The 14,882-nt window shown below is 30.4% G+C and overlaps 1 protein-coding gene across 2 annotated transcripts; it reads left to right on the top strand.

Moving 5' to 3' along the window:
- Positions 1–14: 14 nt before the first annotated feature.
- Positions 15–13,809, top strand: LOC111034120 (peroxidase-like). Of its 2 annotated transcripts, none has more exons than XM_022315169.1 (13): positions 15–215; positions 1,949–2,030; positions 2,882–3,077; positions 3,584–3,772; positions 4,852–5,033; positions 7,334–7,529; positions 7,607–7,804; positions 7,990–8,134; positions 8,196–8,352; positions 8,426–8,602; positions 13,046–13,244; positions 13,314–13,410; positions 13,574–13,809. In XM_022315169.1, exons 2-13 carry the CDS (start codon positions 1,950–1,952, stop codon positions 13,629–13,631), a joined length of 1,875 nt encoding a protein of 624 aa, XP_022170861.1. In that variant the 5' UTR covers positions 15–215; position 1,949; the 3' UTR covers positions 13,632–13,809. The 2 variants fall into 2 exon arrangements, with proteins under 2 accessions (XP_022170861.1, XP_022170860.1); XM_022315168.1 differs by having other exon boundaries at positions 15–221.
- The last annotated feature ends 1,073 nt before the right edge of the window (positions 13,810–14,882 follow it).

Genomic DNA, 14,882 nt, shown 5'->3' with positions numbered 1-14,882 from the left:
TTTCTCAAGCTTTGTTTGATTTTATAATTACCTGAGTAGTCGAATTAAATAAAGTGAACTTAATAGATACCTATCTATGAACATATTCGTTACAATTATAAAAGTGTAAAATAACAGTTATTTTGTATTGGTGTACCTAGATAAGTTATTAAATTTTTAAATTTTTAAACACATTTCAGATTGATAACCATTGAATTTACAAATAATTGTAATAGGTAATAGTAAGTACCTACCGATGTTGTATTTTAGTATTTACCTATGCGGTACCATATTAAACTTTCGCTTAATGTTAGGTATCACTTATCAGCTGGTTTATGTTATTCGTTTTGTTCAGTACTGCGATTTAAGATAATTATTCATTAATTTAAGATAATCTACTATCTTAAATCGTGTTCAGTACCTAAATGTCAAATTATTACATATTTACATTACCAGACGCCGAGTAGGTATGCATTCAACAAATTTAAATTTTGGAAGTCGGAAAAATTCACTCCTAACCTCTCCGAAAATAAATCCAAGGATCGCCCATGTCAATGACATTTTCAAATTTAATTTTTTCGGAAAAAAAGTTTTTCCTAAAAAATAGATTAACAAATTTCCTATTTTAAAATTTTCAAAAAATATTTAATTCAGATTTGAAATTGTCAGTATTAGAAAGAAAAATGTGATATTACAAGTGTAGCAAACGAGTGAATAAATTATATAGCAACAAAATTTAAAAACATTGATTAGAACAAAAGTTATTTGATTTTTCAGGTCTTTCTGTTACACTCACATTATACCTATATCGTTTTGTATTTACCTACATTTAATAAAGTTACCTACGTAATGCACAAATATTATTTTAAGTGCTTACCAGTTACCAATTAGAATAATTAGATGGACGTTTGATCGATGGATAAGAAATAAATTTTTCTAGAAATTCTTTTGTCCAAACCGGTATAAAATTTTCCCAACGTTATCTCTCGTTGATCAATATTGATAATGTTAATGGTAAGGTGCGAACACCCCGGTGCTTTTTTTGTGCACCAGTTTGAACTAGTGATTTTTTAGTTTATGTGTAGGTATGGGACATGTTGACTTGTCATGGAAAAAACATCATTGTAAATTAAAAACTGTAATATTCTGTTACAAAAAAGAATGGATTATAAATTTATATATATACATAATATTATAATGTATGTATAAAACCAATGTAAATACCTATAATGGCCAATAGATACCTATATTATTTTGTAGATGATATTATACAGGGGGATTCTTTTATCATGAGCCACTGATTATTTTAAAAATTACCTATTGATGTATATGAAAATGTTTTTTTACATGGTTTCAAGTCGTCACAAAACAATGTGGTTTTTAAAAAATATATTTTTAATATTTTTATTCTTCTAATTTTGAAGTTTTTTATTTTTTGAATGTCAACATACAGTTTTCATTTCATATTCCAAAGTAGAGTAGAATATTTTTTTAACTATTTCGATACATAAAAATCGAATTTATAACGAGTAGTTCATGACTCATGAGTTATGACTTATGAGTGAACGAACATTTACGGGGTAACTGGGTATCACTCCATTCCGCTCATCTAAACTTACCCATAACACATAAACTGTATGTTGTGATTCAAAACATAAAAACATAAAAAATGATATGGATAAAGAATATTGAAAAATATAATTTTTTTAAAATACCTTGCTTTGTAACGACTTGAAACCATGCAAAAAATATTTTCAAATACATAATTATTAATTTTTGAAATAATGAGTGGTTCATGATAAAATAATCATCACCTTGTACAAATATGATACAGGTGTTGTATATGGGTGTACAATAAATAGAAAAATTGTATAAGTATGCAAATTAAATAAACTAAGTTAAAATTTTCAACCTAAGTTATATTTTTATTATAGCCAGCTAAGATTCAGTATCATATTTTTTTTTACAGTATGTGGAGAAATTTTCCAGCAATGAATAATTTACTTATTTTAGTATTTTTGGATACATTACTGACGTATTCAGGTATTCAGGTTAGTTATACATTTTATTTAGTACATAAAACCAATTTATGTTTGGGTACTCTGAAAATATTAGAAACCAAGTGAATTGCGAAGCAACGATTGTAGCTATAATTGGTTGTACAATAATGTGCATATCGGTATTTTATTTTTATTTTTCGTGACAGTCATCACTCATCACCTTTTGACAGAACTCTAATTTATGACTGTGAAAAATTAAAAAGAAACTCACAAAAATACCGGAAATATATTTTTGCCAGTTTTCAGCAAAATCGGTTTTGTTATTTTGATGTACCTAATTCAAATTTAGGTAATAACCGTAGAAACTTCCAAGTGATGCCCTATGGGAACATCGAATGTAGAATTTACCGAGATCCACACGGAACTTTTTAAACAATTAATTATTTGTTGGCCAATTCTACCAACCACTGTCAGATGGTGAAATGTTCCTTTTCAGGACTAAATCTGACGATGGTGTCAATATTAATATTGAGGACTTAACACCAGATAAAAAAATATTGATGTCCGAGATGTGCAAGAAAGTGGAGTGTGATATGCGTCCAATAAACATACAGGTCCTATCAACAGAATAGACCCAATATCAGAAGGCCGAGACTATGGTGGTAGAAAGACCACACCCAAGTTATGGGAGCGCAATATTTGCATTTTGCATACCTAAGTACCTATGAATGTAATATCGACAGGTGTCATTGAAAACCAAGACAGTAGAAATACTTTTGATATCGAAAAATGTGCAATAACATCTATACACAAGCATCCCAATTTAATATTATGCTCTTTCAATTTAAGCTGTTACAGTTGTATACCTACCATATATATATATTTTAATTTTTAATTTTTAGGCTCAAACTTACCCCGAAGCAAATTTAATTAAAAATGTAAGTGACGAGTTTTATAAAAAGTGCGCAACTTCGGTTACTTGCAATAGCACTTCTAAATATAGAACTATTAATGGAACGTGCAATAACTTAGAACAACCATTATGGGGTTCAACTTTTACTCCCTATATTCGACTGGGTTCAGCTTATTACGATGATGGTAAGTGGTCAATGAATATATTTTTATTTAATTGATAAATAACCCGATGATATTATATATAAGTTATTAAATACAAGTAACTATTTAGGCTTACATAGTAGTTATATATTAAAACAATTTTCATATTGTAATGATCTCATGTTGATGAACTCTGCTGTTCTTCTTTTTTATATGTGTTGTCGTCCAAGTTTGTCGTATTGTCTCCAAACTAGTACTTACCATGTTATTGCAAATTAATTGCAATAATTTGCAATACTGCTGCTGCTACAAAAAAAATTTGCAATGTTATTATAATAACATATAATATAAATAATATTTAGTAGGTACGCATGCTGTAAATCGACTGTTATTAAACTTACTGCCTTACTCTTTTGTTGCTGTATTAATTAAATTGACAAAAGACAAAGATATTATAATATGCACAAATAAATAATTAAAAATATAATATAATTACATTTATTTATACTGAAGTCGACAACATTCATATATTTAAATTGCATTAATAGGTAACTATAGTCTTCGACTACAATATAAGAATAAATCGGAATTGCCAGGAGCTCGCCATTTGCAGTTGGAATTGTTTTGGCCAAGAACATTTCCAATTGATGTTCCAGACATTTCCAGAAATTATCATGTCAATCAAGTCGGCCAGTTTATTACACATGATATTAGTTTAATGGGAGTCAATTTTACTGGTAAAACGCTTTAAAAATTAAATACTGTTTGAATAAGAGGATAAAACAAAATAATTACAAATATTTAAAAAAAATTGTTGTAATTTACAACAGAATGTCAGAATGTTAACTATTTTTCCACATAAACATCTTTTTTTTTTTTTTTTATTAATTTAAGCCACAACAACTAAGGTTATTGGCATGTTATAAACATCTTTATTATCCATTAATTTAAAGTATTGAAATTTATCTTTTGGGTATATCTCGTATAATGTAGGATGACTACCTAAGTCAGCATGTATAATACATTCTATACATTATTTGATGCTCTGCATTTAAGTATTTTAATGTTTGTACTCAAAAACAACTTTTGGAGCGCTACCTACCCACCACGGATTACTACTTTTTTAAAACGTATAAAGTACGAATCAAGTACAATCGATTTGTATCACCTTGTCTGAATTATCGATTGTTGTCATTAAATCTTCCTTTCTACACTTAATTGGTAATGGTGTACATTTAAACAAAAGGTTCGTATTATTATTCCTTTATTTTATTTACTATTTCTCCATATAACCTGATGTCTTTCCATTGGCACCATTTGGAGTTTCCTACCGTGTCTCCTTAGTTAATCGAAACAATACTAGATACGATTTTTTGAATAAACATATAAGTACAATTTATTATAGAAAGTCAACAAGTTTTCATTTAATTCGTTTTAAATGAACATTTTTTTTTAGATTTTTATAGGAAGTAAGACAGTAAATAACTACATATAATGCTATTTAATAAAAATGTAAAACATCTAGGTTAGATAGAGACTTCACTATGCCTAAACGTTTCAAATTGTTGTAAAATAGTATTTTGCCTTTAGTTTAATTTTAGTTAAAAACCTTATGGGTACCGAACTGCGTTTAAGTTAAAATATTTAAGTTCATACATCTGGTCTATATTATTGTTGATACTTTAGTAGTTACAATATTGTTGCCTGGGTAGAGCATCTCAATTCTTTATACTGTGTTGGCCATAATTTAAATCGATAAATGTGTTAAATAAAATTGATTTATATACAATAGTAATAATGATAAATAATATTTTAGTACCACCTGCGGATTGTTGTGCAGTTCAGAGTGATGACAATATTCCAGATATTTGCCAAGCAGTGATTAAGATACCCCCTCAAGACCCGGCATATTCTGAAATAAACAAAACATGTCTTCCATTTAGACGAGCAATGACAGCTTCTTTTGATTTCAATTGTGAAATAACTCCTCAAATACCCGTGTGTACTGATTTATATTATCATTTATAGTTTTAATTTACGTTACAATATTTTTACCTTTTCTTTATATACGGTATAATTTAAATAGTCTTTTAACTTTTTGTGGACTAAAAATACTAGGTACAAAATGTTTCTTCCTGAAGTACCCTACATTTTATCCTAAAATAAAATATTTTAGAGCTATAGTTGCTTTCCAATAGCAGGTCATATAAAATTAAGTAATTCCTTAATTATTAAAATTTTCTAACATTAAAATAGATTTGTAATAAAATTGTGCATAATGCAGATTACAAAAGTATAATAATATACAGTATAAAAAGAGTGGCAATTCGCGCCCAAGACAATAATAAAATAATAAATATGTATAACAGGCGATTGCGCTTGGTAAATAACAATACAAACAAACAAAATTGTATAGTAATTTGAGACGATTCGCGCCCACGATATAATAATTTATAATATAATTTAAGGCGAATTGCTCCACGACAAAAATTCAATATTTAAAAATTGCCCCGACAGTTAAAATAATAGTAAAAAGACCGGCAAATCAACGTGGATTCTTCAATTCTTGGCTGACACCGTAGAGCTTACTGTGGACTGAATCACGGCGGCCTTATTAAATTATAATTGCAGGGCCGGCTCGGCAGCTTGCGATAACGTGCTGTTAATCTACATAATAATAATATGGGTATAACTCACTGGGCACATTTAAATACATACAAAAACAAAACAATAATTACATAACAGGTGATTGAGTGTGTGTGTGTGACCACAGAATTAATGAAATTTATTTTTCATTTATTCTGTGGTGTGACCTAGGGTTGGCAGTATTCAAAATTTTGATGCCGGTATCCGGTATTTGTTTACTACCGGTATTTACGGTATTACCGGTTATACGGTATTTTCGGTTAGGTTAACCTTACCACGGTAATTACCGAAAATAACGAGGTGAGGTAATTACCGGAAATATAGTACATCGGAATACATACCGGATCTCGGTAAATTTATTTGTGTTTCCAAGTTTCCAACCTAAGAAAATTTACCTTTAACATCTAAAAATCATGTGTAATTATTAATTATTGTTTAAGACTTTAAGACTCCCAATATTTTGTGATATGGGGAAAAGGGGAGGGGTAGTTTCTAGAAAAATAATAAATTACTTCTACAAACAAAGAGGGAGGGGATCGTGAGGTAACTGATTTTATTTTAACCTATTTTTTTGGTATTCGCGACGCTGAAATGGTTGAGAAACTCTGATCTAGATGCAGGCAACGGTGGTCTGCAAACTGGCAGTTTAGAATATTATATTATGTCATTATGAATATATAAAAATAATAAATAATAAATGCTAGTATATTCGGTAATTACCGGGGTAGGGTATTTTCGGTAATAACGGTAATTACCGAATCATGGTATACCGTTATTCTGAAATACCGAAAATACGGGATACCGGTATTTATCGGTATACCAAAAATACCACCAGCCTCTAGTTTGACCTGCAGTTCCTCCGTGACTGAGATCGAATACTATTTTAAATTGTATTCATATATTGTTGTGTTGCGGCGGCAACAGTTAGGCAGTTAGCATCCAACTTAACTTATATTAATTTTTCTTATACCTACTCATAACTTAACTTCACGATTTTAACAAATTTGTTTGGTTGTCCTGCCATGAATTTCAGTATATAACATACTATTAAATAATAAATTGTTATTTCGTACTCAAGGGCGTCATTTCAGATTTTTTCTGGGTGTGCAAACTTTTAGGCAGGCCAATTTTGACATTTCACCAAGTGATTAAAAAAAAAATATTTACATACGTAAATGTAGGTAACCTATGTAAACCTATGTAAATATTCTTTTCTTCCCTTTTATAATTATAATTGAAACTCATAACGACTAATGCAACTTTTAAATATCTAGCAATTCAAAGAATTAAAAGCTTTTAAGCAATTAAAGCAACCAGATAATGCCATTTCACTAATATTTGAAAAAAAGCAAATAAGATATGATCAATAAACCTAATGAACCAAAAATATACAAAAACTTGAAAAAAATATTTTATTTATATTAAGTACCTATACATGAAATCATAAAGTATAATTTAATTATGGCGGCGCATTGGAGTATTGATGGCTGTTCAATTTTTAACATTTTTTAAGTTAGTGGTGCCGTTGAAAACCCTGCTCCCCCCCAAATGACTGCCCTGTTCGTACCCTTAATATTAAAATCATCGATGTCATACATAATGTACAAAACTCTAATAATTCCAAAAAATCTTATGTGTTATATATTTTTCAGGTAAATCAGCAAACTGCTTTTCTTGACGCATCTCAAATATACGGATCTACTGTAGCTAAAGCAGACTCTCTTAGATCTCATGATTTAGGAAAATTAAAAACTGACATGATTGATGGACAAGAATTTTGTCCTCAAAAACAAAGGAATGGATCATTTTGTGATGGGCGAACTAATGTGACTTATTGTTTCGATGGAGGTACTGCAAAAACTAAAATTATCATTATGAATATAGAATTCATTATGATACCCATTTAAAAAATATGTTGTTTTTAGGCGATCCTAGAGGTAATCAGCACTTCGGTCTCATATTATACCAAGTGGCGTTTGTTAGGTTTCATAACCTTATAGCAGGATTATTACTAGCTCAAAATCCAAATTGGTCAGATGAAATACTATACCAAGAAGCTCGAAAGTTCATAACTGCAGTTCTTCAGATTTTAGTTTACCGAGATTACTTGCCGGTTTTACTTGGTAGGTATTTATTTTAGGTGTCACCAATTTCAGATATACATGATTCGATGTAAATATACTTTTGTATCTACATATAAATTAAGTTATAAAGAATTATTAAAGGTACAATACTCATTAGTTAAAAATATAAAATATGTATCAATTTAAATTTAATATCTAAAAATTAAATGCTTTCATATTTATAGGTAGTGATTATTGTGAAAAAGTTGGTTTGACTCTTACTGTAGATAAGAAAACTGTGTATGATCCATCAATTATGCCACAATTGGCCGTTGAATTTTCAGGAGGTTGTTTTCGAGTTCCACACAACGTTGTGCCTTCGCTATATTAGTAATTTTTTAATTTTTTAATCTAAAAGACATCCTTTGTTTTAATTATACTACTGATCAAGTTTTGTAGACGAGACATACCATAGCTCAGAAAATTTTAAACTTAACGAGTACATGTCATTTCCTGATCCGATAATCGGCGGTTCTAAGCTTGAAGAATTACTCAGAGGAATGTCATTCGTGAAAGGTCGATGTCCATTACCAAATTATAATTTGTTGGTAATATATACCTTATATATATTGAAATCTTTTTGCCTCTATAATTAACTTGAATTATTTGATTATATACCAGATATCAAGTGGTATGTTTCATAATTTTATAAGTACTGTTGCAGACACAGACTTACTTAGTATAGACATTCAAAGGGGCCGTGATATTGGTTTACCTCCATACATTAGAGTCAGAAAAATTTGCGGTTTTCCAAATATTACATCATTTGATGATTTATCTGGCGCATTACAGCTTACTGTGAGTTTTTTAAATTGTGCGTAACATTTTTTATAGTTTTAATCAAAGAAATGAAAAAGTAAAGTACTTGTATTTGTCTATTATTATCCTATATGTTTGTGTATTGTATATATTATGTTCTATAGCAGGGATGGTAAACCTTTTAAACACCGCATGCCCAACACTAGTAATAACATTTTTTTTTAGAGAGTGCCATGAAAACATTTAAAAAATATTATATTTTGTTATACTATAATTTGATTGTATAAAAGGTTATATAATATAAAATAGTAAAAATTTTCGCGTGCCCACACTCCACAAAATATTTTCTCGTGCCACCTCGGGCACGCGTGCCATGGATTTGCCATCCCAGATATATACCTATAGTTATGACTACAATATCAAACGCTTATAATTAACACTCTTATCAAAACTAACTATAATATGGTTCATATCAAAAATATCAACAAAATATGAGCACATTAGATTTTGTTTTCATTCTACATTTTTTTTAAATTTACTACAATTCTGCTATTGTATTTTAATTAAATATATTAGGTATTATATAATAGATTATTAGAATCGTCGTATTTTAATAATTTTATATAATACATACACCAGTCAATTGAATAAACAAGTGTTCTGTAAATAACAAATTTGTATTTTTCAAATTAACAGTATGAAACATATTTTTACACAAGGAACGACTGAACACATGGTAATATATGTATGATATAATATACAAAAAAATATTTAAAAAATTATAAAAAAAAAAAATATATATATGTATATTGTATATATATTGAATACATCTTAATGTATAAAGGTACTCGCAGGAATGGTTAGCGGGAAAACCAAAAAACAAAAATCGCGAGGGCCAACTAAAAGGTTGCCGGCGGAAAACGAGGGACGTCGGTACAAAACTAAAAGAAAAATGTAAAAAAAAAAATGCGACGAGGCACAAGGGTGCTCGAAAAACCGGATGCGCCACATCGCGGTACCAGAGTCTAATACCAATCTAATCATTATTATTCGGACGACAACAACATCAGACCAACAATCTGCCGACCTTGAGGAGTCGGTTCCCTAGTGCTGACATAATGGACGGCCTACGACTATTTTGCAGCGGTTGTTTTGATGCTGCTGACTTTACCGTGGCCACTGACGGTTCGAGCTCGTCACCGTCACTTTTTGGTACGTCTATAGCCGTGCTTTGAACTGTCTTCTCAATTTCTTCTGACTGAATCACGCTCTTGACCTCTGGGACGTCCGGCTCACAATCTACGTCCGACGGCAGCCGGTTGTTCGCCGTTGTTTTTTGTCGCTCGTTAGTGGCCAAAAAACCAGGTGCCACACAATCACCGTCTTCAGAATGCCGCGTTATTGGTGGCAAGTGTTCAACTTCCGGCGTACTGCTGAAACACCGCGGTAACGGCGGAAGGCGCTTACCGTACTTCGTGTTAGCGTTTCGGATTTCTGACGCAACTTCGTCAAACTGCAGCAACTTGTCCAAGACGCTCGGCACAAAAATACTCGGCGCCTCCGTTTGTGGTGATGCAATACTGCTATCACCGCTTGAAACAGACGACGACCGCTCGTCACTCGGATCCAGAGAGAGGGCGGGCAAATTCAATGACCTCTGAACGGCGGCCTTCAGTAAGTCCTCGGCCACCTCGTCCAACACTTTGATATCTGCCGAAGTCAACGTCGTCGTTGGTTGTAATATGGTCTGCTTCCGTGAAACTTTCCATGGTTTTGTTTAAAAATTCAGAAATTGAATTTCAAGACATTATAATTGAGTTAAATTATTTAAATAATTTATGAGACAAAAAATAGTTTGAGCAATGCCTCGTAGTAGACTGAAACAAAATTTGTTGTAAGACGTACGAATAAACATTCGGACGAATGTACATATCCATGACAACGAAATATAATATTATAATATTGTTGAACATTGAAAATAAAATAGGTGCATGGTTACTAATTAATTTCCAGACACATTACATAATATGTGTATTTAAAATGACGATTGTAATATTCTTACATTTCAATATATGGTTCAATAATAATTCGTTTACATGTACGGTTAGCCAAAAGTGGCATTTTGAGTTGACAACTTTACAGTATAAAATATAATAATATGGTCTCCGCTAGTGTCCACGATATTCGTGTACTGTGAAGATGTGTTATACGCGGTTCGAGTTGTGCAAAACGCACTCTCTCGTTTGACTTAGCAGACCCGTTGACTTCGCCCCATTTTTTTTTGGTTTTGTACTTACGTCCGTTGCTTTCCGTCGGCAACGTTAGTTGGCTCTCCTCGCGATTTTTGTTTTGTTTTACCGCCAATCGTTCTTGCCAGACGCCAGTACATATTATATAAATTATGATGTATCAAGTTATTGTATGTATTTAATATTTCATTGTGTAAAAATATGTTTCATATTGTTATTTAAAAAAAATTAAAAATTAGTTATAAACAGAGCACATGTTTATTCAATCCACTGGTGAATATACTATGTAAAACAATTAAAATGCGAAGATTCTAATAATCTATTCTATAATGCCTTATATATTTAATTAAAAAGCAGATCAGCTGTTTAAAATGCGGTAGTAGTATTTCAGTAAATTTGAAAAAGTTTAGAATGAAAACAAGATTTAATGTGCTCATATTTTGTAAATATTTTGTCGAGATTCTCGATATGAACCATAGTTGGTCTTGGTGTTTGATATTATAGTCATAACTATAATATATAGGTATGTATTAAAATAATATACTGTCATCACCGTCAGTAAGTGCAGCCGTATTTGTATAGCCGTACAGGTACTTCATAGTATATTGATATTTTTGGACCTGATTTTTAACAGTTTGCTCAATTTTGTTTACATTGTGTACTAGTTCTTTATTGTGGGTTGACTTATTTAATTTTATGTAATAGTTGCAAAATTATCTATATAATACACAGCAATTCTCGTATAGACCTAAGTACTTATTTTCATAATAAAGTATATAATATTTTAATGTACAAACGAAGTTATTACAGACTCGGGAGGATTGACACAGTTCTTCCTGTAACTACGTATATGTTATATGCATATACAAATAATTCAAAGTTAATCATTTAGATTTATTTTTCTCAATGGATTTGGCCACTTTAAATTGTTATAGAATAGATAGAATAAATAACACCAGGTTTAACTTTTTTTAGGGTAAGAAAAAATAAACTATTAACGCATAATGCATAAACAGCATATTTTAAGGTTCCAGTAGTATACTAGGCGTGCTCAACTTTTTTCAACTTGAGGGCCACATTCGGAACTTATATTTATACTGTAGGCCGTACAATACACTTTGCGGTTTTTTTGTGAATTCTGATGAATGCAATAAGTATAATATTATCTTTGTTCACTTATCGAATTATTAATAAATTATAATTACTGCTTTAAATTATTATTTTTATTCACTGTGCGAGTTTAAACTGTTTTAAGTACTAATAATAAATATTTCTATGCTACTACGCTAGTTAACAATTTGTTTTGTCATTAGAAACTGCTAGTACACTTTTACATTAAAATTAAAAATTGTGAGGTATCTTGGAATTCTTAAAAACTCATTAAAATAAAATATTTCTTTTAAATCATAACTATAAATTTTGTTCATACTACCTATACCAGGGATGGCAAAACTTTTGAATATTCCTTGCCCAAAATTAGTAATAACCTTTTCTTTTTAGAGCGTGCGATGAAAAAAATATTAAAAATATTATATTTTGTTATACTATAATTTGATTGTATAATTAATGTATTAGTATAAAAAGGTTAGTTTAGGTTATTATAGGTCCTATAATATTATATATTATATAATATATAATAATAAAAATTTTCACCACAAAATCTTTTCGCGTGCCACCTCGGGCACGCGTGCCGTGGATTTGCCATCCCTCTTCTACAGTCTATTCTGGAAGTTCTTAAGCCTTTTAAGTAGGTAAACGTTCCCCTGATTAAAGACTTTTAAGTATAACGAAGTGGACCTCTTTTCAGTATATTCTTTCGAATAACCTTTTTTTAAAAAATTTTTTCATAATAATAGCATTTGAGATTTCAGAGATTTCTTGTCAACAATTTGAACTAGGTTATCCATGGCCTGGACCACCGATTAAATTAAATAGCGTATTATGTTATTGTTATCGGAAAACAATTTCAATTTCAAAAAAGTTATAATAGTTCACTATAACTACAAAAATATTTTAGTAAACAAATTTGCACCACCTTATACATTTGTTGCCCCCAAAAATCTGTCAACCTGGTCAGTTGTACACATTGCAGACATAAATGCTTATCAGCCGTGAAGCAGCTTTTAATTAAAAAAAATATATTTTCAGTCATTAAAACCAAACCTATTATATCATTTGAGTAATATTACTATTTGATAATTTTTAATGTTTACTACTGATTAATTATATTCAGGACATTGAGTTACTGAAGCAGAATTATGAAAGTGTCGAAGATATAGATTTGCTAGTAGGAGCTTTGCTTGAACCACTTGTTGACGATGCAATGGTTGGTGAAACTGCAAGGTGCATAATCTCTGATGGATTTTTTCGTATTCGATATGGTGATCGTTTCTTTTTCGATGTAGAAGATCAACCAGGAAGTTTTTCTAAAGGTATACATGATAATTAGTTATATATTTTTTACCGTAATGATGCTTTTTTAAATATATTTGTAATATTAGAACAATATGATGTCTTATGGAGTCTCACCCTTTCTCAAATATTTTGTGCAACTACAGAAATCGATATATTACCATTCAATATTTTCATACCAGCTAGGTTGGTATTATTTTTTTGATTAATTGATTAAATTTGATAACTTGTACTTATACTATCAATTACTGATCTGTGTGTTGTTATGTATAACATATCCATACACATGACCAATTCAATTTTAAAATATTTCTTACGTCCAGTTAATTTCTTATAATTTTGTTTTAAGGCTTACAATTGATTGTGGATCAACAAGTTTTAATCTTTCTGCATGGAAAGAAAATTAAAAAGGTTAACTTAATAAATTATTATTTCTTCAAACGGAGATACAAAAGAATCACGTATAAGTTTAAATAATATACATGTGAAGTACAAAACTTACAAAAAAATATGAATAATTGATTAAAGTTATAAAATAGATTTCATTTTTGAAATTGTACAATAATATAGTTAAATTAAAAGTTAAGCAATTTAAAAAAGTGATTATTGTAATAAAAAAATAAAACTATTCTGTATATTAACTAGGTATAATATGTTATATTAACTGTAATATAACACAATTACCTACATAATTTATAATCTGATGTTTTTTGTTGTGGCGTCAACGTGCGACGTCGAGGTTATTAAACGATAAAAACTTATTATAAATGTATCAATAACTATGTATGTTATAGACCATAGAAATGCAAAATAGTATCTATTGGTTTTTTCGTTTTTGTACCAAAGAAAATATATGTACAACCTGAGTCTAACATTTCTCGACAAAAAAGAAAAAAACACAAACGGAGCACTGCAAAACAAAATATAACAGTGTTGATGTTATCTAGAAACCTATTCTTGATTTACAGTCTTACAGAAACTATGAAAAACTTGTTGCCAATTGCCATGGCCGACATAAGTGTTTGAAAGTTATAGTTACAGTTTTTCGTCCCCGTTTTTGGCGGCTGTTACAGACGATTTGCCCCCACGTACCGTGCTTTCGTCGGCTCTTTCCCGTGTTTTGTATGTTTTGCACTTTTCTGACAGTCATACGAGCTGTTTAACTTTGGTTTTGCGCCACGCCGCTTGTGTTCAAGCTGTGAGCAGAGTGCGAAACGCTCCTGTTTGTTTGAATTTTCGTGACCTCGTGGTCCCGACGACTTTGCGAGTTTGTTTCATAGACCCGCCGTGGAAACCCCAACGGTCGGTTGTACCGCGGTTACGATGATAAGTCACTGAAGCCAATAAAGACGATGTGTTTAAGTGAAAACATTTCTTATAAGGATCACCTATGTAGATTTGTGTAAATAAAATATGTTTTTGAAGTGTAATGATTTTAAAGTTTTTATTTTCCATTATTATTAAGAAACGCGTTAATACGCTGGTGTAACATTCATTTATGCGGCTTGTGGAATTGTGCCTACTTTGTACAAGAATGATCTTCGTTTTTTTTAACCTGTGTAGATCTCACGAGGAACCTTGTATTGAATTCTCAAGCTTTTTGACGGAGCGAAAATTTTACAATCGACGTTATTTAAAAAAGATTGTCCTGTATTTTT

This window comes from Myzus persicae, unplaced genomic scaffold, assembly GCF_001856785.1.
Source record: "Myzus persicae strain clone G006 unplaced genomic scaffold, MPER_G0061.0, whole genome shotgun sequence".
In the NCBI taxonomy this organism is placed as follows: domain Eukaryota; kingdom Metazoa; phylum Arthropoda; class Insecta; order Hemiptera; family Aphididae; genus Myzus; species Myzus persicae.
This window is presented reverse-complemented; position numbering and strand designations above follow the sequence as displayed.